This window comes from Polypterus senegalus, chromosome 9, assembly GCF_016835505.1.
Source record: "Polypterus senegalus isolate Bchr_013 chromosome 9, ASM1683550v1, whole genome shotgun sequence".
Lineage (NCBI taxonomy): Eukaryota > Metazoa > Chordata > Cladistia > Polypteriformes > Polypteridae > Polypterus > Polypterus senegalus.
In genome coordinates, this window is record NC_053162.1 from 173324787 (window position 1) to 173351798 (window position 27012).

Genomic DNA, 27012 nt, shown 5'->3' on the forward strand with positions numbered 1-27012 from the left:
TAGACCTTTTTATTTTATCCTTTAATTGAAACGAATGTTGCTTGTCTGAGTTTGGATGGTGAGCGAACTTGTGTTAAGCAGCCTACATTTTCAACTAGAAAAATAAAAGATAAAGAAGATTTAGAAATGGCCACTAAATGACAGGCTTGATAGCTTAACAGCTAAATATGTCTATTATACTTGTAAACATGTTAGGCATTTCGGTTTTGTATCTTCTTGAAAAACATCTTTTTTTTAGGTTTGCACTGGGTTTATTATTTATTTATTTATTTGTGTGTGTCATGCAGTAAAAGTTTTGGTAAGAAACATCCATCCATCCATTTTCCAACCCACTGAATCCGAATACAGGGTCATGGGGGTCTGCTGGAGCCAATCCCAGCCAACACAGGGCACAAGGCAGGAACCAATCCTGGGCAGGGTGCCAACCCACCGCAGGACACACACAAACACACACTAGGGCCAATTTAGAATCGCCAATCCACCTAACCTGCATGTCTTTGGACTGTGGGAGGAAACCCACGCAGACACGGGGAGAACATGCAAACTCCACACAGGGAGGACCTGGGAAGCGAACCCGGGTCTCCTAACTGCGAGGCAGCAGTGCTACCCACTGCGCCACCGTGCCGCCCGGTAAGAAACAAGTATTGTCTAATTAAAATTATAACCCATATTTATAATTATACTTCACCATTTAGGAATATCTAGCTTGTACACTATTAAAAAATAATGAAACTGTATAAATATAGTATAAACATATAACAGCACAAAAAGCTATATTGGAAAAAAAATTCATGTATATTTACATTTAAGCAATGTTTAACTGCCAATATCATTTAATTGAATCTATGTGTGAGAATATAATGTTTTGTAAGACACATAGCGAAACCTACTTTTTTTTATTAATTTTATTGTAATCATTCCATACAAATCAATCAATTTTTACAAAAAGTAGGATTGAGAACATGTCGACCCCCACCCCTGAGAGAGAGAGAGAGCATGGCCAACAGGGTAAAACTTAAGGCTTGTAAACATACCTGAATTGATGAGTTTGATAGGCCAATAGAGATGAATGGAGAAGAGAAAATAAATGCAGAGATAACTGCTTCCTCTGTGCTTTAAGAGCTTATTCTAAAATATTACTGATTAGATCCTGCCATGTTTTGAAAAAAATCTGTACAGATCCTCTAACTGAGAATATGATTTTTTCCAATTTCAAATAGTATAAAACATTCCCACTGACTTAAAAGAGGAGAGTTAGGATTCTTCCAGTTTAGCAAAATAAGTCTGCGTGCCAAAAGTGTAGTGAATGCAATCACAGTTTGTTTGTCCTTCTCCACTTTAAACCCATCTGGAAGAACCCCAAACACAGCTGTTAATGGGTTAGGAGAGATTGTGACACCAAGGCTGTCTGAAAGGCACTTAAAAATTTTGGTCCAAAATGATGTTAGTTTGGTGCAGGCCCAGAACATGTGACCCAGTGAGTCTGGGACCTGATTTGCCCTGGAAACATTTTGGAGAGTTTTAGGTGAGACAGATGTGCTCGATATTTAATTTTGAGTTGAATAATTGTATGCTTTGCGCATATGGAGAACGAGTGAATTCTCTGCATTGCTACTTTCCTCTCCTTTTCTGATATATTGATTAAGAGATCTACTTTCTTTTATTATTTTTCTTTTAGATAAGTACATCATAGAAGAAATTAAACAATATCACAGTCTGTAAATATGAGAAGCATTTTATCATCTTTTATGCCATATGCATTACAAATAAATATTTTCAGTACACCTTCTTAGTTAAAAAAAAGATACATTTTAAGGGAATTTTATTAATTTTAATATTTTATGGTTACTGAACAATAAAACTACAGAATTTAATTTTATTAATAAATAGTGAACAGGTATAGAAACATTAGGCTTGTCTGTGTCTGGTTAAGCTAGCAAATCTGTAACATGAAATCAGTGATCAGCATTGGCCCTAAAAAAACCTGATAAGAGCATCCATCCTTAGCCATGAAAGATGCGATTGTGTAAAAGTACACTTATGAATTGTTTTTTTTTTATTTTTACATTTCTTTATGGAGTATTATGCACTGTTTTTTGAATTTCTTTGTTGATTTAAGGGTTTTGCTATATACTGAATCTGAAAAGGATTTGAAGACACTTGTTTATTTTCATTGTTCGTTTTGTTTTCTGCAGGGCATCACCATTTTTTTGAACTTGCAGCTTCCTTTACTATGGTTACTCACCAGGAGCATGCAGCATGCTTTGTCAATCGTGCATCAGTATAAATGGTCATTACATTAGATTGGAAAGATATTGTTTTTGTGTGGTGTGTATTTTTCTTTCTGCTCAATCTGACTCCAAAATACAGAATTTTAGTCTTCCCAACAAAACATTTTGGTTTGCATTTAGGCTTTATCAAAGGATTGGGCTGATTTGTTGGTTACAGTCTTTCATTTCTTTCTCCTGAGGCCTATTTAAAAATATTTTTGGCTTTTGTACTAAAGACATAACATGCACATCCTGACCAAATAAACAAAGCCAGCTGCTACACTTCACCAATTTTAATACCCAGTGAAATCTATTAAAACTGGCCAATACCACAAATACAAACATAACAACAACAGTGAAACATTCATCCAGTATCTAACAACTGCAAAGCCATTATAAACACACAGTGCTCACAAAGCCCAGTGAAGCCCAACACCGCTCATTTCTCATAAATTGTATGAATGATGATAAAGTTGAAGAAAAAACAGAAAAAGATAATGATAGCAAATGATAATTGGGAAAATGGCGCTGCCCCAAGATTAAAACAGTTTGAGCTCGACCTTGGAGTCTTCCAAATCCTCCTAAGCAGCTGAGAAATATCTCATTCTCCAAAGATGTTGTGTTTCTCTGGCTTTTCTGTTTTATTGTCTCCAGCTTTTTACATTTGAATTTATTTATTGTACTTCACTAAAACCAATATCATTTTTTTGTTTATTAAATATTTTTGTAACAATTAGTCACATACAAAAATAAGAGTAATAATAGAATGTAATTACTTGTTTTGTAGAGTGCATAAAATACAAGCTTTTAATAGCATTTTACAATATTATATAATTAAAAACTAAGCTCAAATGAGCTTGTGATGGCTGCAATAGCTCTCATAGAAAGATGCATCTGACTCAACTCATGTAAAAACTGCATCAACTGATTACTTTTTGGTTGTGGAAAATGTATGACTTTGAATTTCTTAAAAAAACTGTGAACTTTGCACCAAAGGAGACATAAAATCTTTGCTGAAATCTGCCTGTGCACATGTAAGCACCTTGACGTGATGGCAACTTCACAGCAGTGCGCATGACTCTGAGGAAACTTTAATGGATTTGTTTTGCCATCAGGAACAGCTAAAGAACATGTAAAAGAGGAAAATATATAAGATGAAGTAACCTCTTTCAAGGTTAATTTGAAATAGTAAATGTTTTAGCTAATGATGTCAAAAAATGTCTGTTTTAAGATGAGCAATTTTGAACATTTGCCAAATGCCCTATAAATGGAAATTTTTGAAACTTAAAAAATTTGTACAGCAAATTTGAGATAACTCATCAAAATCTAAACTTTCCCAAATAATTTCCTTGAAGAAGTGTTAGTACCAAATTTTCAAAAATAAAAATCTGTCAAAATGAAGACGAGTCACTTCATATGAACAGACATCCAGATGAGACAATGACAGCAGGTGGATTTGGATTTTATGTGAATGAACCTAAAAAGTCATAGTGCTAAAGAGAGAACAAGAAGACTGAAGTGACTCCAGGGCTGCAAGGTTTAACTCCTTGAAATGGAGATTAAGAGGGGATGTGGTTAAGGCACACAAAATTATGAAGGGAATTAGTGGATTCCAGTTTTTACTGTAATGAATTATTAAGCAAGAACATCGAAGGACCGATGGAAACTTGTTAAGGGTAGATTTTGCATATATCTTTCAAAAGGTAAGATGGTAGGACTTTGGAGATCTACAAAACATGTCTTTATATTATTTTGACATATTAATTGAATCGTATTGACAAGCTTTGTTGGACTGAATGATGTGTTCTCTTCAAAACTATTTAAATGTTCTAACATTCTAATGTTTTGCAAAGATTAAAAGAATAATCAATACAAATACATAATCATTCTGTAAAAGACATACAATACATGAAGAGCATTCTGGACCAGAAACACTGCAATTTAAGCATTTAATAAGAGTAGGGCAACATGCTTTTCATGTGCTGAATGATTAACAGCAGTTGAACTGAAATCACAAATATGACCCAATATAGCTGAAGAATCTGCATCACAATTTCCTGAAAAATCTCTGTACCACACTGTGATAGTAATGCAAACTCCCTTTATAATAGATTTCATACTACTGTAGATATTATTTCCATCTGCATCTAAAAATTCAGTAACTGTGAGCACTTAGCTCTTTTTCCATTTATATTTCTCTAATCAGGATCCCTTAGCAGAATTGAAACAAGTTGTTCATTTAAATCTTTTCCATAAACTATATAAAATGTTTTATTTTATCCATCCACATACTACAGTTTTGTTTAATTTTGTGGTAAGAAGAAAATCATGTTCAAGTATTTAGACCATGTTTACTTAATTAAACCAAAATTAAAAGTTATAATTATGAAGAAAAATTATGCCTGTTTGTACAACAAATGTAAGAAATGCTTTCTGAAAGTTTATGTTCTGTTTCAATCCTGCCATGCAACTATAAGCTTTACTATAATAAGGAATGATTGATTATTTCATCCTTACTGTTTCTAAGTCCTCTTCCACTGGTTCCATACCAGTTAAAAGTGAAATTTCCATCACAGTGTGAGATGATTCAGTGAAGATCTCATTTTTATGGGGTTTATACCTGTGAATATTTGAAACATTAATAGAAAGGACTGCACTGTAAAATTCACTCCATTGTTTCTCTCAGCACCAAAACTAAAACTGAAAACACCCTCAACTTAGCAAGCAGAAGGAAACAGTGCAGATTGGTGCAGTCTTTAAAACAGATATGGACTAAAACCTAAGTGTCTTGAAACTGACATACTTTGCACAGGCCTCAAGTGTATAAGAAGGTGTAATTCCTATGGAGATGTCATCCAAGTCACGTCTGCGCCTTCTTGCTTCTGAAACCATAAAACAACACGTATCAGCCTGGGATAACTCGTTGCCTCTGAAAGACACTGACACCCAAGGCTCTTACCTGCATGTCTATTGATTGAAATTCCAATTTTAAGGTCAAAGAAACAAGAAGACTGGGCATCATTCATCTGGTAATACATAGTCCTAATCTGTTGAGAAGTAAAGGAGAAAAGTTTAGTAAGTAAATGAACCGGCGAAGGACCAAATTAGATAGAATTCACTGAGACAAAGACGCAGTGAGCATAAGCATGGATCTGCATCACAAACAATACGGAGCAGGGTCTAAGAAAGTGTCAACATTTCTGATAAATCAATGTATTTTAATTTCAAGAAACAAGATATTCTTTATTTAATTGCAGAAGAAATCTGTAGTGTTTCTATGCCTTAAAGAGATTTTTGAAATGAATCTTAAGCACCTTCTCATATCCTGTGATATTAATTATACTATGATCTGTGTGCACAATTTGGGTTTATTTGTGGAATCGACGATTTTTGTTTTTCCAAAGTTCAAATATACCTTGATAAACTAACCAACTGGAATAGAATGCCAATGTGGAGAATGAAACTAAAAAGGAAGATATGAAAATTTACTGCTGAGGACAGTACAGCTAAAAATGAGACAAGCTGGTGGCTAAGCTTTTAGCTGTGTCTATCCATAAAGGCTAGTCACAGACAACCTCTGGGGCAGTGTTATATGGTAATTACCTATCACTGATAGCTCGAAGAAATGACTAAAATATGTACCGTAGATATCAGTAAAATACACAAATAGGAAATACTGTTTGTTGCTGCCTACATTCCCTGTGCTTTCCTAAAGCTAATTCTCTTTACTTTTGGAATCAATTAACTACTACCTAAATAGTTTTTCGGGTCAGTTTTCATTTTTTTACAACTGTTTTGGCTTAGGGTTCATAAATGAAAACACTCACACATAACACTTACTGGAGAATTTCCACATGCAGAAGATCCTATAGGACTAGAGAAGTAGTCAGTGAGAATGTGTGCATGTCTGTGAACTGCTAAAGGAATGTCAAACTGAAGTTGAAGAAATTGTAAACACAGTGGTGGAATAAGTATGAAACCTTGGAAACAGTTAAGACTGAGGAATATATATGGAAGAATTGTCTGTCAATTGATAAGAAATAACGTGCATTGTGTATGGGAAAGGTGCTATATAAATAAAATGTATTAATAATAATAATTATTATTATTTAATGTGAAAGACCAAGTATGGACTGTTTACAATGTGAACATGAATGCACATGGGGATGGTCATATGTATAATCTTGCATCAATGGTAGACGTCTCTTCTTACATTAACAACGGACACTCCTCGGCTGTTCCCAGTAGTTATTACCAAATCATCATTCTTGGTAACCTGGAAAGACAATACAGTAAATGAATGTTGATGAACACAATCCTGAGCCGCACCATGTTTCTTCAACCAGCTGGCTGTGCCAGAAAGGTCTAAAAAGTAAATGAAGCATTGTTTGAGCATTGTCCCAAAAATATCATAATGGCCACCCAAGCCTCCCAAATCTAGGCCCAGGCTTGAGGTGTACTGCTCAAAAAACGTTTTGCCCCTGCCTTTCTATAAGGCTTTCACCTACACAGGCACACATGGGAAAGCTCAGAAGCAAAACACTCCTTTACCTTTACAAAAATCCAAAGAGTAACTGAGAGAGAGAGAGAGACCATGTAAATGATGTATTATAAAGAATAAATACATACAAAAAAGACAATAAAGGTCTGCCTAAAAGGCATTCCAGAAACAAACTGCCAAATATACAATTCAAAATCATAAAAATATATAAAACAAAGTACTTAATAAAGTTTCCAAAATCGCAATGTCGATCTGAAGGGCCTGACCTTGTGCTTGGGCTTTTATAGGTAGAGGGTGGCCCTCCAGAAATGTGTTGAGGTGTTCTCACACCCCAAAACATGAATTAGAATTTTATTTCAATTGAAACTCAATTTCATTTACAGCCTTGGTTTGGAGTGCTTAAGGACTGCTAATGAACATGGGCTTCATGGATAAAACATGCTTATGCTCAGAAACATGGATACACCATTTCTAATGCAAAACTCACAAACTTCACGTGGAAACTGGCTTAATGTTTTGTCAGACTTCAACCATCCATAAGCCTATACAGACTTTTTTTTGATATTGCCATTTTAGGAATTCCAACCAGAAGGACAATGAAGTGAAGAGAAAATCTTCTTTCATTGCACATTTAAATGACATGTCAGTCACATTCTCATGTTTTTGAACTTATTATATCACAAGTAATGGACATGCTTTCTCAACAAAGCTGTCTTCAGCATTGATAATGATGCCTAATGCATATATTTAATGTTAATTGCAATTTGAAAAATAGACTGTCTCTTCCACCTGAGATAGGCAAAGAGGAATGCATAAATGAGACAGACCCCAATACAATGGCAATTCAACAATGTTTGGATGTTGTATGTTGAATATAAAGAGTCTTGCATGTAATGCAACATTAGCATAAACTTGGAAAAATGATTTTTTAAAAAATTTTTTTTATGTTCTTAATATTTCAAGGTTCTGTGCATATAGCCTGCTTCAGTTCACACTGTGTACTGGTAGTGTTCAAATCACTGCATGATGGCACATTGCTTTCTCCTCTAAGCTGTTGTCAATTGTTCCCACTCTTTTCTTTTATTTGTGACTCCTTTGGAGAGACGAGCAAAAGGAACGTTTTTGTGGTTCTCCACTTCAGTCAGTAGTACCTCAAGTTCACATTCACTGAAGTTTCATTTTATGTGTTCTTCCATGGTTTATAGTCAGGACATTGTTCAGGAACATGGCCAAATTTAGTGTAAGAAACATTAAGTATAGTATCTAAGCAAGGTTTTATACATGAGGTCCCAGCTTATTTTGCCCTATAGTGGCTATAGCATTCAACTGTAAACTGCAAAATTGTTGCTTCAGTCTCCTTTACTGACTCGTTGTCTGACCCTGAGCAAGATATTTTATCTACCAATGATCACATTATAGAGATATGGAAACAACAGTACTCTGGCGAACCTGTTGTATAAAGTAAAGCTTGATTGATTGATTAATTAACAAAATTATGTCCTTTTAAGTTTTAGCCACTGTGAATAGAAGTGCTAAATAATTAAAAATATAATAACTCTGAAGTGAAGTTTTATTCAAGAGCAGTTCTTACCAACCAGGAAATCACAAATATCTTTACTTCAGCACCCAGATGACCAATTAACCTCACACTTAGGATTAATTGTTTCTGGGTAATGCACAGGCGCGTTATTTATTTTGTACTGCTCACCTCAACAGGCTTTGCCAATGATTTTTCTTGACTGAGGTCAAACTCCTGCATTTTCCCCTCTTTCCTGTAGAGTGCAGTGACAATCATATCCAGGGTGGACCGTTTAGCAAGTAATGCATACTCTGTCAGGGCCTCCAAAGCAACAATGGTGTCCTGAGAAATCAAATGGCAATAGTGTGTCACTGACAAATTCAATTAACTGAGCAGGGACAGAAAGTAGTGCATAAACAGGATTTGTATCACAAGGTCATTGAAAATGTAAGCTTATTAGTAAAGCAATTAGCTGTGTTACTGTAAATATAAGGAATAGTGTCTCATAGGATCCATGGTTATACTAGGGTCTGGTCCCAGTGAGTGGCATTGTAATGCATTCTGATTTAAATATGATATTCAAAAAGCACTTGTCAGGATGTTTTCATAGGCTTTTATGCCACATTGGGTACTTTGGAATATTGCAGTATAGCCTCTTGGCCTCCAATATTTATGAATCTTACCTGTGTAGAGTAAAAGCCACCTCCGTAGCGTTGTTGTTCAGTAAGCCAGTTCATAATGGGGTTGGCGTAGTGCATGTCTCCATACAGTAGGGTGGTCAACAGGGCATGACTGGTCATCTCCACCATGCGTGCTGTACCCTTATTAGGCTGAATAGTGTCAGAATTGGTCTCCAAGTCCCTCCAGTATCTCTGTATTGTAGGATTGCCTAGAAAACATATCGAGCAACTCTTGCAATAAATAGCAATAGAAGTAAAAAGGAGAGAGTGATATGAAAATACTATTACAAGTACATGTAAAACCAACAGGTCATATTATCTTGTTGACCAAAAGAAAATGTCAGAACATAATTTCATCTGTTCTATTATTAAATATAGAAAGGGAATGTGAGTTATAGTAGACTTGTAATCCCTACATTGCTGAATACCATCCTCGTGTGCAAATAAAGGGATAGCCTTTGTAAATAATTGGAATGATTCTTGGGAAAAGACTAGCCTTTTAAAAATGGGTGGTATTCATCCTAACTGGAGGAGATCTTGTATTTTATCTCAAAATATGGCAAATAATTGCCAATAAGCATACAGCAAAATACTTCCTAACACTAAAATGAGATCTTCTACAACGAGTCACAGTATTATTCACTTGACTCAAGATTCAGGTTAAGTCTAAATATGATTCTGCATCACTCGTTGGGTTCTTGAAATTTAACACTATTTAGCTGAGGGAGCCTGGAAAGGTTTTTTATTCCTCCATAAATCAAGAAATATTGGTTAACCAAGCACAACAGCACAGAGTTTTAAATTAGTTAAGGATAAATGACACATTGATTACAAAATGGTCACTGTACAAACAACATATTCCTAATGTCCAATGAGAGAATAAGCAGAAGTATTCTGCAGTAAGTAACAAAAATATGGGCAATAATAAAATGAAGGTATACAATTGAGAAGCCAAAAATAACATAGGAAATTATATTGTATGTTAAGGTACTTTGAGAGAACAGAAAAAAGAATGGAGATGTGTAAATTCAGTAAAGAGGTAATACGGCAAGGAAGGAAAGAACTTGTTAGAAATAAGAAATGTGCACCGCTCAAAAGAAACTTTTACAGACGTAGTAAACTAATCCTGGTCTATGCAATTAAAAAGTGCATAAAAAGCAGATTTAACAATGCTCATCATTACATGCCATAAAAGGCCATATAGAAAATTATAATTTCTTGGTTATAAGTTTTTGTTCCATACACAGATTTGTATTCAAAATAATTGTTTATTTTGGTATTACAGTATATTGATTATATAATCAGAAACTTGGTTTAAATGTGCTTTTATCATCTGCAATGAAAGAAATGAGAATAAAGTTGTAAAACACAAGATCAGAGATGTCATGTTGATGGTTACCTATGACTTTTGCATTCTTCTTTAAGGCGTCACGTGCTGTAATAGCTGGAATGCTGCTTTTGTCAGTCAGTGCCAGTGCATATGTTACAATTGCCTGAGTGTAGACATTCTTGATCTTCCCCAAGTTTGTGAAAAGGTAATCCCTAGCTTTATTGACCGGATCTCTGTATTCCTGAAAAACATACAGGATACAACATAAATTAGTGTTTTCAGCTTATTATATTCTGCAATACACTTATTATGAATCTATAGATAAAATAGTACTACATACATTCCATAGATTTACAAAGTTAGCTTATTAGTAATTCAAACCCTTTAATTCCTTGTTTTACAGCTTGGGCTGACCATCCTCTACATTTAGTTGCAGTTTTTTAATAATAGTTTAATGTCCATTATCTAATTTATTTGGTATGTATATGTACATGTGACCTGCATGTTATATTTGTATATATCATTACCCATATAGAGTATATATATATACTCTACAATATATATATATATATATTGTCATATTGTCACGCATGCGCGAGTAGGAGGCTGCGGATGGACCTTAAACCGCTTTGAAACACGTTCGCCGGCAGGGAGTGGCGGGGTACTAACCTTTCTCCTTTGTCTTCCAGGAAAAGAGACGCTCCGCCATCATAGCCTTCCCGCAGTACGTCCACTTCCGCCCTTCCTCCGCCATCTTTCCTGACGTCAGCAGTCCCATCCTCCCTCACAGTTCCTTCCTAGCATTCCTCCACTTCCGGCCCCTCCCCTATAAAATGGCCGCCGACGCCTCTGAAGGGCGTCACGCATATGAACTGTTTTGTTAATATTTTGACCTGCTTTCTTTTTGGAAATATTGTGGATTGTCTACAATATGCGGGGTCGGAAAACCCCAAACCTTTACGCTGTTTGCTTCTACTCTTTTACAATATATATATATATAAATAAATACACACGTATAAGCGTATCCAAAAATATCGCAGACATGCAGATGGAGAATAGGAGACGATTGCCCTCAAAAGGAGAGAAAAAGAGAGAGAGAGAGAGAGATATAAGGAGTGAGCGAGATAGAGAAAGAGAGAGAGAGAGAGAGAGACGCATGCGTGAGCGAGAGAGATAAGGAGAGAGAGAGACGCGCACAAGAGAGAAGAACCATCAGCTCAGTTATGATGACATGACGCTCAGCAGACAAAGTGTAGCCATACTACTTGTATTGCAAGACATCGCTCGTTTTATCAAGTCAAAATTAATTAAAAAATTTAGCTCGTCTTGCAAAACACTCAGAAACCAAGTTACTTGCAAACCGAGGTTCCACCAGTATATATTATTTATCAGTATTATTTGTTAGGAAAATTGATTTTTATGTTGATATTTTTGGGGGTGCGGAACAGATTAATTGGATTTTCAACGGGGAAGTTTTTTCTAGATATGAGAAATGTGTAAATATGTATCTGTCTTTGTTACCTCATGCAATTTCTTTGTTTTGAGAAAAAGACCTTTGTTTTTTTTATTTTCGTTACAGTATACGGGGCATCAAAGCCCCAAACCCTGATACGAGTTGGGTCATTATTTCACAGTGGTGTAGCCGGCAGGATACAGTCCGAATAAAATGACTGAAGGACAAGACCTGAATGCGGTCCTGAACACCCTGGCCACCGAACTACAGGCCCTAAAGGTGGAACACGCAACTACGAGGGCGGAGCTCGCAGATGCACGAAGACGACTGCCAGCCGCAGAAACGGTACAACCGGAGCTCGCTCAGCCGCCGCCTCCTCCTATTTTGCCTTTGTCTGCCCAGTACACCCTCCTGAAGGCCGAGATCTTCAAGCTCTACGGCATTACCTCCGACCAGCAGGCAAGGGAGTGACGGCATTGGCAGTTCGACCCCAACGGGCCTCCCAGGGCACAGGCCTTCGAATTTTGGGGCAAAATCGGCCGCTGGCTACGACCAGACATAAACGACGCTCAACGAGTGGTTGAGCTGGTGGTGTGTGATGCTTTTTTATATGCCAAGCCGGAGTATCTCGCCCAGCAGGTCCAGAGATATCCTTTCTCCAATATGGATGGCCTTCTGGAGGTACTCGAGCATCAGCTGGCAGTGAACCGACTCGCAGAGGCGGAGAAGCCAGCTCGCGGGGCCCAACAGGGACGTGCGGCCATACCAGAGGCCACCCGCCGCGGCCCGGAGGCTCCAGCTAAACCACGCGACTGAGCCCCCCCCCTCATCGCGCTGTTTCAAGTGTGGAATATATAAAGTCAAAACTTAAATATAGAAAGTCAGCGTCGGAATATATAAAGTCAGCGCTTTATATATTCTGACGCTGACTTTATATATTCAAGTTTTCACTTTATATATTCCAGCGATGACTTTATACATTCAAGTTTTGACTTTATATATTCCAGCGCTGACTTTATATATTCAGAAAAAAGTTTTGACTTTATGTATACCGACGCTGACTTTATATATTCAAATTTTGACTTTATATATTCTGACCCCGACTTTATATATTCACAAAATTCACAAAAATGTATTTGCCTGTTTGGCACCCCATAGTATATGTGTGTGTGTATATATGTACACATGTATGTATATATATATATATATATATATATATATATATATATATATATATATATATATATATATATATACAGGTATATATATAAATATATGCCAGCAACACTCATGACAATGACAAAACAACTACATTGTCAATCATGTTACGTTATTATTAAAATTAAAATGTTTCCTTTTACTTTTTACTTCTCCACTGCCAAGCGTGGGTATTTTGATATATATATATATATATATATATATATATATATATATATATATATATATATATATATACATAGATATATAAATAGATATATATATATATAGATATAGATATAGATATATATATAGATATAGATATATGTATATAGATATGAGAACAACACTCATATCAATGACAAAACAATTACATTAACAATCATGTTACATTATTTTTAAAATTTTTCCTTTTCTTCTTCATAACTTCTTTAACACACTACTTCTACTACTACAAAATGCGGGTATTCTGCTAGTATATATATATATATATATATATATATATATATATATATATATATATATATATATATATATACTGCTGAAAAGAATTAAAGGAACACTTTTTAATCAGAGTATAGCATAAAGGCAATGAAACTTATGGGATATTAATCTGGTCAGTTAAGTAGCAGAGGGGGTTGTTACTCAGTTTCAGCTGCTGTGGTGTTAATGAAATTAACAACAGATGCACTAGAGGGGCAACAATGAGATGACCCCCAAAACAGGAATGGTTTAACAGGTGGAGGCCACTGACATTTTTCCCTCCTCATCTTTTCTGACTGTTTCTTCACTAGTTTTGCATTTGGCTACAGTCAGTGTCACTACTGGTAGCATGAGGCGATACCTGGACCCTACAGATGTTGCACAGGTAGTCCAACTTCTCCAGGATGGCACATCAATACGTGTCATTGCCAGAAGGTTTGCTGTGTCTCCTGCACAGTCTCAAGGGCATGGAGAAGATTCTAGGAGACAAGCAGTTACTCTAGGAGAGCTGGAGAGGGCCATAGAAGGTCCATAACCCAGCAGCAGGACCAGTATCTGCTCCTTTGGGCAAGGAGGAACAGGATGAGCACTGCCAGAGCCCTACAAAATGACCTCCAGCAGGCCACTCGTGTGAATGTCTCTAACCAAACAACCAGAAAGATTTCATGAGGGTGACCCAAGGGCCCCATGTCCTCTAATGGGCCCTGAGCTCACTGCCCAGCAGCATGCAGCTCGATTGGCATTCGCCATAGAATACCAGAATTGGCAGATGCACCACTGGTGCCCTGTGTTTTTACAGATGAGAGCAGGTTCACCCTGAGCACGTGACAGAAGTGAAAGGGTCTGGAGAAGCCATGGAGAACATTATGCTGCCTGTAACATCATTCAGCATGAGCAGTTTGGTGGTGGGTTAATGATTGTCTGGGGAGGCATATCCATGGAGGGTCACACAGACCGCTACAGGCTTGACAAAGGCACCTTGGCTGCCATTAGGTATCAGGATGAAATCCTTGGACCCATTGTCAGACACTATGCTGGTACAGTGGCTCCTAGTGCACGACAATTCCTGGCCTCAGGTGGTGAGAGTATGCAGGCAGTTCCTGGAGGATGAAGGAATTGATACCATTGACTGGCCACCACACTTTCCTGACCTAAATCCAATAGAACACCTCTGGGACATTATGTTTTGGTCCATCAAATGCCACCAGGTTGCACCTCAGACTGTCCAGGAGCTCAGTGATGCTCTGGTCCAGATCTGGGAGGAGATCCCCCACAACACCATCTGTCATCTCATTAGAAGCATGCACCGATGTTGTCAGGCATGTATACAAGAACACAGGGGCCACACAAAGTGCTGCGTACAATTTTCAGTTGCTGCAATTAAATTTTGGCAAAATGGACTAGCCTGCCACATAATTTTTTCACTCTGATTTTTGGGGTGTCTTTGAATTCAGGGCTCTGTAGGTTGATCATTTTCATTTCCATCAAACGATGTGGCATCCTTTCGTTCCTAACACATTACCCAGTCTATATCAGTATAGATATCTAGGAGGATTTCTTTTTCCCATTGAGATCTGATGTGTTTTCAAAGTGTTCTTTTAATTTTTTTGAGCAGTTTATATATATATGGGGCGCAGTGGTAGCTCTGCTGCCTTGCAGTTAGGAGACCCGGGTTCGCTTCCTGGGTCCTCCCTGCGTGGAGTTTGCATGTTCTCCCTGTGTCTGTGTCGGTTTCCTTCGGGCGCTCCGGTTTCCTCCCACAGTCCAAAGACATGCAGGTTAGGTGGATTGTCCCTAGTGTGTGCTTGGTGTGTGGGTGTGTTTGTGTGTGTCCTGTGGTGGGTTGGCACCCTGCCCAGGATTGGTCCCTGCCTTGTGCCCTGTGTTGGCTGGGATTGGCTCCAGCAGACCCTCGTGACCCTGTGTTCAGATTCAGCGGGTTGGATAATGGATGGATGTATATATATATATATATATATATATATATATATATATATATATATATATATATATATATATGTATGTATGTGTATATATATATATATATATATGTATATATACACATGAGAAATTAATGTAATGTTATACATAAGCTTTTTTCTTGCTGGATGTACTCTGGCTTTAAAGTCTTGTGTTCAGGTGGTTACTGCAGTGCTGACATTTAAGACTAAAAAATATATGATATACTTGATGAAATCCTCTTTAATAAAACCCCTGTGTGCGTCCAGGTGTCCGTGTGTGTCTCTGGTGAAGTGCGCATGTGCGGGGTCACACGGCACGTGTTCAGTCTCTTCCTGTGCATTCCCTGTGCAGACACACACATAGGCGCATGAGAGACAGACACGCACACACAGGCGCGTGCACGACATACACACACAGGCGCCCACGCGACAGACACACGCATGCACACACACACACGCACGCACGCACGCACACGAGTCGCACACACACACAGGCGCACGCGGGACGCACACACACACACACACAGGGGCGCGCTGGACGCACACACACACCCAGGCGGACGCACGCACGCACACACACACACAGGTGTGCGCATGCATTGTTGTAATGTTAATTTTCTTGGTTGTTTATTAAATTTTCAAATGTTCATTTTTTTTCCCTGTGCTTAAAACTCATTAAAAAAAAGTGTTTTTAGCGAGCAGGTCGTAAGGCTATAGCGCGAACTCTTCCAGTCTTAGTTTTCTCAGTTGTTCAAGGTTTTCTTAGTGTTATTCAATGTTTTTACATTTAGTTAACTATTACGCTGTGCATTCAGTGGTATTATTAACTATATTTGTGCTTAAAAACGTAAAAAAACATATATTTACATGCAGCTCATACGGTCTGGAATGGCAGCTACATAAAAGGTCCCTTGCCATTTAACATAACACAGAGTACAAAAAGGCTGCTTAAGGAGAGCAAATCTCCTCAGCATTGCCTGTCTTGTTTAATGCCAATCTTACCAGAAGTGGGCAGGCTTGGATGCCCTTTGCTATCCCTATTACAGTAAAGGCTGTCAGATATAGGCTTTGTTCTTCTGCATTTGCCCCAGAGTTCTGTAAGAAAATAAAAATTAAGATCTAAATTCATTTTAATAACTCCTTTTATAGGTGTAATATTATTGCAATAAACTGGAAAAGAAATAATTCAAAAAATACAACAGAGGACAAACACAAACTTGATTATAATACTGAATTGTATACTTTAACTATAGTGAAACCACCTCAATGTGCCATATTGGTTCAATAAAGAGCAACTGTTTTCTTCATCAGGAGCTTGGAGAGTGAAACGGCTTATTTAGGATAACATAGCAAGTCACAAGCAGGCAACAATGTGCTTTATGATTAGAAGACCAGCAGATTTTAAGTGTCTTCATGCGAATATCATCATGGTTAAATTTTCAATGAGAACTAATGCAGAAAGTTTACATTATATAGTGCATTCCTATTGTAAAAGCCATGCCAATACAGTATATGGTAACTTACTGTATTCCATATTCCTGCAATATGAACACCAAAAGATGAAGTGACTCATACACCGCTAAAGAATGAAACAACAAGAAACCCTGAACTTTACAGTTCAACTCTACAGTATAACCAATTGGCATCCTACACTGCAAGTACTATTGCAAACAAGTTTTATACTTTTCAGATTTTTTTGCCTTTGCTTCTGGATGTAGCTACACATATTTGGATTTTAGTAGACTGCCTTTTTTAAAAGTAAGTAAACATACCTAAATAGAACTTATTTTGCTAGCAGTTGTTCTTCTAATGCACTATTTTTAATTTAGATATGACTCACTAAGCTTCTCTCGTTTGTGCACTAATGAGTAACCTTAGAGTGGACTACTTGAAGCAAACTTGGAACCCAAAAGTCAACATGTGCAACATGATCTGCTACAGGTGTCCCAAAGGGCTTCCTTCAGGAGTCAAATTCTGTATCTTCCTGCTTTAACTTCATAGGGCAATGTTTGAATACTGGGCCTTGACTTTGCTGCAGATTTAACCTTTACAACTCTGTGACTGTAGTTTCATAATTTTTAGCTCCAAATGTAGCAATATCAAGCATTTTAGTGTCCTCCAACTTATTTGCTTGGTGTCATGTTATTGTGTATTTCAGTATATTTTTCTATGCACTACTTCATCCTATTTCACAAGCTGATATTTCCTAAACTGTTTAGTAGTCTATTACATATGTTTTTACATAAATAGCACATTAAAAAGATAGAATGGTCTAGAAGTTTAAGAAATGGGCTTGACGAAGACTTCATATTCAGTTCTACTGTGTCTGAAAATTTTGCATGTCAAGTTTTGTTTGTCACCTGAAGCTTGACTGGAACATATCCAGATTTGTCCTCAAAGGAACCATCTGCTTTCTGGCACCTTCCTGTCAACCAGAAGATGCTGTTGCACACAGTCATGTAATCCACAGACATGTGTACGCTGACCTGCCCCAATATCTTCACTATTAGAGCAGTCAACCTGAAAAAGCAGAGAATGTAAATCAACATTATACAAACTATGACAGCTCAGGGTCAAACAGAAGTACAGTAGTTCTTGGGCTTTTACCATCTTCAGCCTATTGGATAAGAGGTTAAAGACATCTATTAGCAAGTTGTTAGAGAATACAAAACTAAAAGCAACCTTGGATATTTAAAAATAGATAAGTCTCTTGCAATAATAAAGTGGAATATTATAGTTTACATTTAGCATTTAAGTAGTAAAAAAAGGTTTTTTTTCAACTTTTCAAATAACATGATGAACAACAGAAAGTACAGGCCTTTTCCAGTACATTGTCGCAGGTGACAATGCTTGACAAAACACTTGTAACAAATCCAATTTGTCACAAATTACTCATTTCATTCTTTTAAGTCTATTTTTAATATGATTAATTTACACATGGGGCACGCATTAAACAAGTGCTCATTCATTTCAACTAGAGAAATGCTCCTTTAGAACAAATCACTTATCAAACTTTTAAATTCAAGTAGTGATGTCACTCTTCAGAATATTAATAGCTATGTTTTCCTACATAGACACTTTGGTTGTGGTAATACAAGCTGAATGTGGGCTATGAATGCTTTGAAATGACTACTTATCCTCTATTGATGCTGTTTAGAACACCCTCACAGCCCCCAGGATGACTTAGTACAAAGGCTGGTTACCTCCTTTTAGCAAGTCCCTCTGTAACTAGGAAAGCATGCTAGGCTCACCAGGTGCTTGGCTCCCCATTCTTCCAAATGCTGTATGAGAACTCTTTTGGACGTCGAAAGGACAAGACACCAGTAATTGCTGTGAAAAATGATAAACAGTCAGTGTACACAATACTGATTTTACAGGTATCCATATTTTATCAAGGGAGATTTTCTCCATGACACAGAGGATGTTAGCAACAGAGTATGAACTTACTGTTTTGTGTTTAAACAGTCTGACTCTCTAACCACTTCAACTACACTACTTTAAAAAGGGCAAAAGGTGCTGAATACTGCAAGGTGTGCTCTACTATAAATATACTCTAAAGACAACCTGATTTTTGTTGTTTAAGTTAATAGTTTCAAAGCTGAATGAGAAAATGCTACTCCAGATCCAGATTTTAGGACATAATACATTTTATAAACAAGATGAGGCTATTTAGTCCATTAAGGTCATCTGTTTTGCTAATAACAACACCACATCCGGACACCGAGTATGTACTTCAGTAACTTAGTTTAATAAATTAAATTTCCACTAGATTTGCTAAATAATATGACCAGACACAATCTAAATATGTGATTTATCTTTATTTCCTATGTGTTCATATTTAATAAGTTTAAAGGTAGGCACTTAAGTAAAATGACACATACTGAGCTCCATCTTTTAGCATTAGTACTGCAAGATGTCTTTTAAGTTTATAATTTCCAACACATTCCATTCACTTAGCAATCAAAAGTTTGGCTAGAAATTAATTTGGCAATGCTGGAGGACCTCCTATAACACTCACATAGTCATGCTTTAAAGGATAGGTTGGATATTTTTCAAGTCAGTTATTTCTTTACAGTTATGGTATATATTAATTTGTCACATAAAATTGTGTTCTAAACTAAAGCCTTTTATTATAAATTTTTAAAAATAGTTTGTCTGCTTTTGCAGCTTTCTATGGGGCTGAAGAGTACACGGATTGATGAGTGATAGTAGAAAGCTTAAAAGCTACCAAATACATCTACTTTGAAGGTTTTGATTTAAGAAAACATGCCTTTCATATTTATGAGGCATTCGTGTGATAAAGAAAGGAGCTAGAAAGAATTATGTTATCACTGATTCTTGGAACTATTTTTTCTTGAGAAGAGATTGCATTTACTGTTCACTTGTCTACTCACAGTTGACATCATGAGTGGTGTTTAGATGTAAATACAGAGGTTGATCAGCCACATTCTGCAACTGTTTAGAACAATTTTGCCTTTTGAGAAAATGGTTTGAAAATGTGCATATTTAGGGTGTAAACATAAATATAAAAAACAAAGTTTACAGTTTCCATTGACCTTACTATGGTAACCACAATACTTTAAAAGTATGTCTTGCAGTACATAAGTTGGATGTGAACACTCGAATGGAAGACCTACTAAAGGCAGATGTGAACTGCAAGAACAGACAAGGTATTTTTAAAGTTTATTTATTAAAAAAACTAACTTTGGAACACAATTTTATGTGATTATGATATGAAGAAATTACTTCAGCATTAAAAATACTGAACTTAATGTTTAAGTAGATCACTGATAAGCAACAAGCTGTTTTTGAGTGCTTTGTAATTCCTTATAGACACCAAAATCTTTCTATCAGAAGAGTATCAGCTCTGCCGAAATCCTACCTTCTCTCATTTTCCCCCTTAAGTTGATACGAATGTTGAAGCTGTCTGGTCCAAGAAGGCCCCACTGGTCACTCTTCTCCAGATAGTGATAAACATAACATAGTGGAGCAAGGGCCATGAGCTCTGATTCACCGGAGCCTCGAGGCAGGTTGACTAGCTGCTGCAGGCCACCAGGACTGACCACTGTGGAAATAATTTCACCCAGCACCTCCCCTGATGGATAGAAAACTGTATTAGTAGTGTTTTTGTAAATGGGCAACTCTAAATTGCATTATGTTGTTTTGAAGAAACAAGTACCGTTTACACTGAGCATGCGTTCCACTTTAGATTTAGGGACCACATTTGAAGGAATTCTGTATCTAAACTCTAGTCGTTTCTTTGGAAGACCTTGAAGAAAGATGTAAATTGACAGACTGGTGTGAGAAATAGGCCTACTCATATGCACTCTATTATAAGGGAACACAGAAATGTTACATGATTTATATTAATTTTTGATACAATTTATAGGAAAATTTTTAGCATTTTTGTTAAAGGCACACAAACGATGTTAAGCATTTTGTGAAAACATATTTGGACAATTTCACAACTGTCTTTATGGTGCCCTGATTACTTAAAATGCACCCTGCAAAATTCTTTGAAAGAGAGCTATCTTTTTTATGGCTAATACAAATTTCAAGTATTTAACAAAGCTTTAGTATTTAATAGAACATTACTTGATCCCTCTAATCCAGTCCCTAAAATCCTCAACTTATAACAAAGAGGCCTAAAATGTTGTTTTCAAAATTTCAAAAGCAGGCAAATTATGCATCATATCATGTATGTGACATCAGGCCTATAAAGGGCAAACCCAGTCATTCATCTACATGGACTCCTGCACAACCAGGTAGTTTAGAATTTAGAAGTTCTATTGTTCAGAATGATAAATAAAATCTACAGTACGGATAACAAGGTCAGAATGGCAAACTTCACAAAATTCTTTTTTATTCTGAATTCAGAATTAGGTGTTTCTTGTTTATACCATAAATGCCTTGTGGGTCCAGAGTTCCCCCTTCATACAGCTCAGACTTTATACCTTCAGGCTGTCAACAAAAGATGTAATATCAATCAATTAAACAGCTTTGAGTATCCATACAAAACATCAGCAGCAATCCAAGTGTGGGTGTCATTTTATTATTAGGATTTGAGGTTATTTATTAGAAGACTTAGTCATTGATATAAGATAGAGGACAATTGATATGAGGACACAGAAAATATATTAACAGTAAATGTATTGTAAAGTAAAAAACTTGGAAAAGTTGGTTGTATGCCCATGTTTTGTGTGCAGTGTTGGAAGAAACTAATTTTAAGGGACAGTGCTGTTCAATTAGTTCAATAAAAGTTTAAGTGGTGTGAATGATCTTTAGGGCAGAAAGGGAAAGGGGTGCAGAATCCTGATGTATAAAATAAAGAGAAAGTAGAGAAGTTCTGCTACTTATGTGACATGTTGAGTGCTGATATAAGTGTGACCATGACAGTAATAGTTCATTATGCCTTCCAAAAGAGCCTCTCTAGCATTGAAGGAAAACACTTCTGAAATCAATGTGAGGAACAGTGTGTTGCATAGATGCTAGATGTGTGTGATAAATAACAACAACAACATTTATTTATATAGCACATTTTCCTACAAAAAAGTAGCTCAAAGTGCTTTACATAATGAAGAAAAATAAAAGACAAAATAAATTAAAATAAGACATTAATTAACATAGAAAAAGAGTAAGTTCCGATGGCCAGGGAGGTCAGAAAAAAAACTCCAGTTGGCTGGAGAAAAAAAAATGAAATCTGCAGGGGTTCAAGGCCACGAGACCGCCAGACCCCTCTGGGCATTCTACCTAACATAAATGCCACTGTGGGGACACCCTGCCATCTTTTACAAGTTGCCTCTGGAATTGAGTTTTTGAGCTGAAGACAGGAGTCTTGACCAATGAATGACAGGTAGAGGCAGGTTTTCAGCTCAAAAAGTTAATGCCACAATTCTTAAGGTTTCTTGCTTATGTAGTGATAATTTTGGACACAACTACTCTATAACAATATTTAACCAAAAAAAACCAACTAAATTTGTATAACTAGAGCAAGAAACTGGATAACAGACAAGTGGATTGTTGGACAAAAGTACCTTTTATCAACACTGGCCACCATTGTAAAACCTCTGTCTCCATTCTGCATGGAAATGAGAGATTAAAAATTATTTTTGGCCACCATTACAAAATACAGGGGGTTATGCCCATTACAAAATACAGGGGGGTTAAGTAGCATATAAAAAATGTGGAACATGAAGCAAAGCTGGATTAAAAAGAGATGAGAATGATCAGGTAGATGTGTGGAGAGTCATGGAGTGAGAGGAAGATGAAGACTAAAATAAGAAAAAGACTTAATATGAAAGTGAAAGATGTTGTACTGAGAAACAAACAAAAGTAGTTTTGCCATGTGGAGCAAAGGGCAGAAATTGTTTGGATGAAAAGGTGTACCATGATGGAATTGCAAGGATAATGCCCAGCAAAGATGGTGTCATAAAACATGAGAATGGCTGTCTCATCCAAAAGGATGCTAAAGACCGTGGAGAATGGAGGAATATGGCAGTTGATTCAGCAGTTATTGTTCTCTCATTTTGTCAATGTTACATTTTAAAAGAAGGGGAAGACTAATAATAAAGTAACAGAAAAAGGTCTATAATCATATTAATAATAATAGTAATAATAATAATGGAAAAGCAATTTTAAATCTTTAATTTTATATCAATCAGTTTTGACTTTCTATTCACTCATGATCTTCTATACACCCAATGGTAAATAATCCTGAGCCAAGTAGCAGAAAGCTATAGCTTGTCCCATTCATCAGATGTCAAAACTAGACTCCATATTTAATTGTTCAAGTATTTTGGAATGGTGAGGTGGTCAGACACCCTTGGAAAAGTGGAAAAGTGCAAGTAACAGTACCAGGTCTTTTTACACAAATTAGAAATCACATATTAACTCAAGATTGACCAGATACATTGTTTATTAATAACTATACGTGGATAAATAATTTATCTCTACTAATGTAAAAAAACCTTACTGCATTAGATCTTGGTTCTTGTTTGATCACTGTACCCTTAGAAAATAATGGGCTGCCCCTTGGAAATTCTTTAACTACTATGGAATATCTGGCCATTAGCCTGGAAATTGATGGGCCTAGAATAGGCCTACATGTACAGTACACAAGGTGCCACAGTCCTGTAAGCAGTTAAGTAAAGGTTTGTATTTCACCAGTACAGGAACTAGTCTTACCACCACTTTAAGTGTCTTGACAAGGACCTCGGAGCCCAGTGGTGATTTTAAACTGAAACGTAGCGTGTGAGTCCCAACCTCTAATGGAAGCAAAGTGAAGAAGAATGCCTTTACTGATAATTCACTGATTGATTTCTTGTTGCAAGGTGTTTCCTGGGTCACACCAGTTTTGGTTTTTGTGCCCTGGGACAAGCACACACTCTCAGGAACCTCAAGAGTTACACAGTACTGTAAGAGATAATAGAACAATTTATCAACAACAGAACATTTCTTGCAGGATCATGCATGTGCAACATAGATCACAACACTGCTATAGTAACACACTTCCAAGCTGTTCTTTTGAAAATTTAAATACAAAGGACGGTGGCATGGTGGTGCAGTGGTATGCTGCTGCCTCACAGTAAGAAGACCAGGGTTTGCATCCCAGGTGTTTTCTGTGTATACTTTGGATGTTGTTCCTGTGTTAATGTGGGTTTCCTCCAGGTCCTCTGCTTTCCTTCAACAGTCCAAAGACATCCTGGTTAGGTAAACTGGAAATGCTAAACCTGCCCTAGTGTGTGTGTGTATGTTTGCCCTGTGACAGACTGGTGCCCTGTCCAGGGATTGTTCCTGCCTTGTGCCCTGTGATCACTGGAATAGCCTCCGCCCTATGACCATGCCCTGGATAAGCAGGTTAGGAAGACAGACAGATGGATAAAATCAAAGCATGTCTGATATTCTACCATAATTATCATTATTGCTCTCACTTCTAATCTGAGCTGTCCAAACAATGGTAAACCTTATTAACTCACCCAAGAGTTTTCATTTTTGTAGTTATAGACAGAACCTCTCAGCTCTATCTGTTCACCACGTACAACAGAGTAAGGAATTAATACATTGATGCTGACATCTTTGAAAACTCGTGGATTCAATGGCTTTGCCACACAAATCCCTGCATCAGATGAACACACAGAAAAGGAGAGAGAATGGATTATAAGCATAGACTGGTAACAATGTAAACACCACCTACTTTACTAGAAATACAGTATACTGTAATTGAATCTGAAGATACTTGAGGACACATTACAAGACAAAATCAAGAAATACATAACATGTTAGCAAGAAATAAATAAAATAAGAATCAGAAGGAAATAAAAAAGAATTTGTGGAAGGCAACTTTTGAAGAGTGATATGAAATCTAGAGACAAAATGCTTCTTCCTTATGAGATAATCGTTTAAACTTAGATAGATAGATAGATAGATAGATACTTTATTAATCCCCAAGGGGAAATTCACATGGTCCTGCAGCAGCATACTGATAAAAACATTAATTAAAGAGTGATAAAAATGCAGTGCAAGTTTAAAAATGCAAGGTGGAGAGTGCAAGGCAGGTATAACAGTCAATAACATTGTATAATGTTAACGTTTACCCCCCCGGGTGGAACTGAAGAGTCATATAATGTGGGGGAGGAACGATCTCCTCAGTCTGTCAGTGCAGCAGGACAGTAACTTGACTAGTTGTGCAAATTATCCTTTCATCGTTATCATTTTTATTTGAAAAAATAATGAAAATTGTATTATTTTGTTATTCAGGTTATGGTTTGTTGCAAGGTATTGTGCATTAATGATACCTTATACTCAGTGTTGGGAAGGTTACTTTAAAAATGTAATTCGTTACAGTTACAAGTTACCCTGTTCAAAATGTAATAGTAGTGTAACTATTTTAATTACTTGTTCTGAGTAACGTAACTAATTACTTTTTAATTACTTTTCCAATTTTTGGATGGGTATTCTGTACCCGTAGCCTGCTTGTATGTATCCATTTTCAATTTCAAACCTGACAGTAATAATCTTTATGGTGAAATCAAGTGTGAATCAGTCCATAGCCCTGTTGTTCAAGGTGACTGAATGCTGCCTGTATATAGGAAGAAAAAAAATCTTTGATGCAGCATAGACCGAATAATGGACCAATATCTCTTACATCAATGAAGCAGAGAAAAAATAATCTGAAAGTTAATTATTGTGTCACATCCACTTATTGTTAGTTGCCAGACTATTACAGTCTATGTTGTACAGTATGTTGTATCAATTTTTTAAATTCTTTTTCCAGCTGACAGCACTTGGGGGACATCAAACAACAGAGTTATGGGATGTTTCACACCGAATTTCTTATTTAAAATAGTTAAACACTTTTGATCCTCTTTTAATACACAAAGTAACATCAGAACTTTCATAAAGACACTATAATAACCACCACAAGGTCAGACTTCAAGATGCTAATAGCTATGAATTATTACAACATTATTACAATTATTAATTATGTATAGCATTAATATTAATGCTAGAAGAAGAAGAAGAAGAAGAAGAAGAAGAAGAAGAAGAAGAAGAGTAGTAGTAGTAGCATTAAATGGTGGTTATTATTAATTAAAACTAAATTATGGGGTAGACATTGACTATGGTGCACCACTATTGTGTTTACACTTTAAAAAAAACATGTTACTTTTTACTAGACAAAACATTTTACAGTCTATTTTTCAATCACAAATGCTGAAGTAGCCGATCGCTTGCATTCAAGACAATACATGTAAAACTTGGACAATGCGTAGTCTTTGTTAAAATCTACCATTCCAGGCACATTTTAAATTACATATAGCAAGTCAGGCACGCTAATATCAAAACTGACAAAATGGGAGGGAAAGTGCGTAATATGGCTCAACAACCTCCTTAGCTAGCTATCTAGAGTAGCTAGCTTAAAGTGAACCGAAATAGGGAGCTAAAATAGCCATAGGCTACATCTGCATTTGGGCACATTAAAAGCGTGTGGCTGTGAAAAGTGGCGTGGCGTCTGTGACTGTGTGACAATGTGAAGGCTTCATTGCTAAAAAACTTTCCGTTTGCTCTTACAAGCAGCACTTACCTCTAGATGTTTCCTGAGGTTGGACATTGAGGTTTTCGATGTGGACAACATCTTGATAGCCGGCAAACAAGCATTACATTGCACAGTTAGATTTATGCCCTTTTCCGCGACATATCTGAAATGTTTTCTAAATTTCCAGCTGTGAAATGCAGTTTTATTAGACATTGCTAGTAGTAGTTTGAAACTCAGATCACAACATGCCCAGGCATCTGCTATCAGACTGAGGTGATGGCGCTGGCGCTGCAATTATAGACGTGATAGGAGAGCCTATCAGAAATAATTATTGTCTGTGGGAGGGGAATGGAAAAGGACGATGTTTATAGGCCTAATGAAAACGTGCGAAACAGGCAAAAAAATATTATTTCATATTTCATAAAGGCTTTGCTGACATTTTTAATATGTAACTTAAATTGTAATTCTGAAAAATTACACAAGTAACTGTAATTGAATTACACATTTTTATACAGTAACTGTAATGTATTACCGTTACATTTATTTTGTAATTTAATTACGTAACGCCGTTACATGTATTTCGTTA

At 36.6% G+C, this 27012-nt stretch overlaps 1 protein-coding gene across 1 annotated transcript in view; it reads right to left on the reverse strand.

The window, feature by feature from the left end:
• Positions 1–27012, reverse strand: part of c5 (complement component 5) — a 93742-nt gene that overhangs the window by 16115 nt on the left and 50615 nt on the right. Inside the window, exons 20-34 of the mRNA XM_039764272.1 lie at positions 24370–24509; positions 23579–23806; positions 21295–21355; positions 20574–20663; positions 20277–20489; positions 18646–18724; positions 17755–17914; positions 16397–16489; positions 10370–10541; positions 8974–9179; positions 8480–8632; positions 6484–6546; positions 5230–5317; positions 5074–5152; positions 4788–4890 (exon numbers count right to left, since the gene is read on the reverse strand). Of these exons, the coding sequence (XP_039620206.1) occupies positions 4788–4890; positions 5074–5152; positions 5230–5317; positions 6484–6546; positions 8480–8632; positions 8974–9179; positions 10370–10541; positions 16397–16489; positions 17755–17914; positions 18646–18724; positions 20277–20489; positions 20574–20663; positions 21295–21355; positions 23579–23806; positions 24370–24509 (1928 nt within the window). The remainder of the gene's footprint in view (positions 1–4787; positions 4891–5073; positions 5153–5229; positions 5318–6483; positions 6547–8479; positions 8633–8973; positions 9180–10369; positions 10542–16396; positions 16490–17754; positions 17915–18645; positions 18725–20276; positions 20490–20573; positions 20664–21294; positions 21356–23578; positions 23807–24369; positions 24510–27012) is intronic.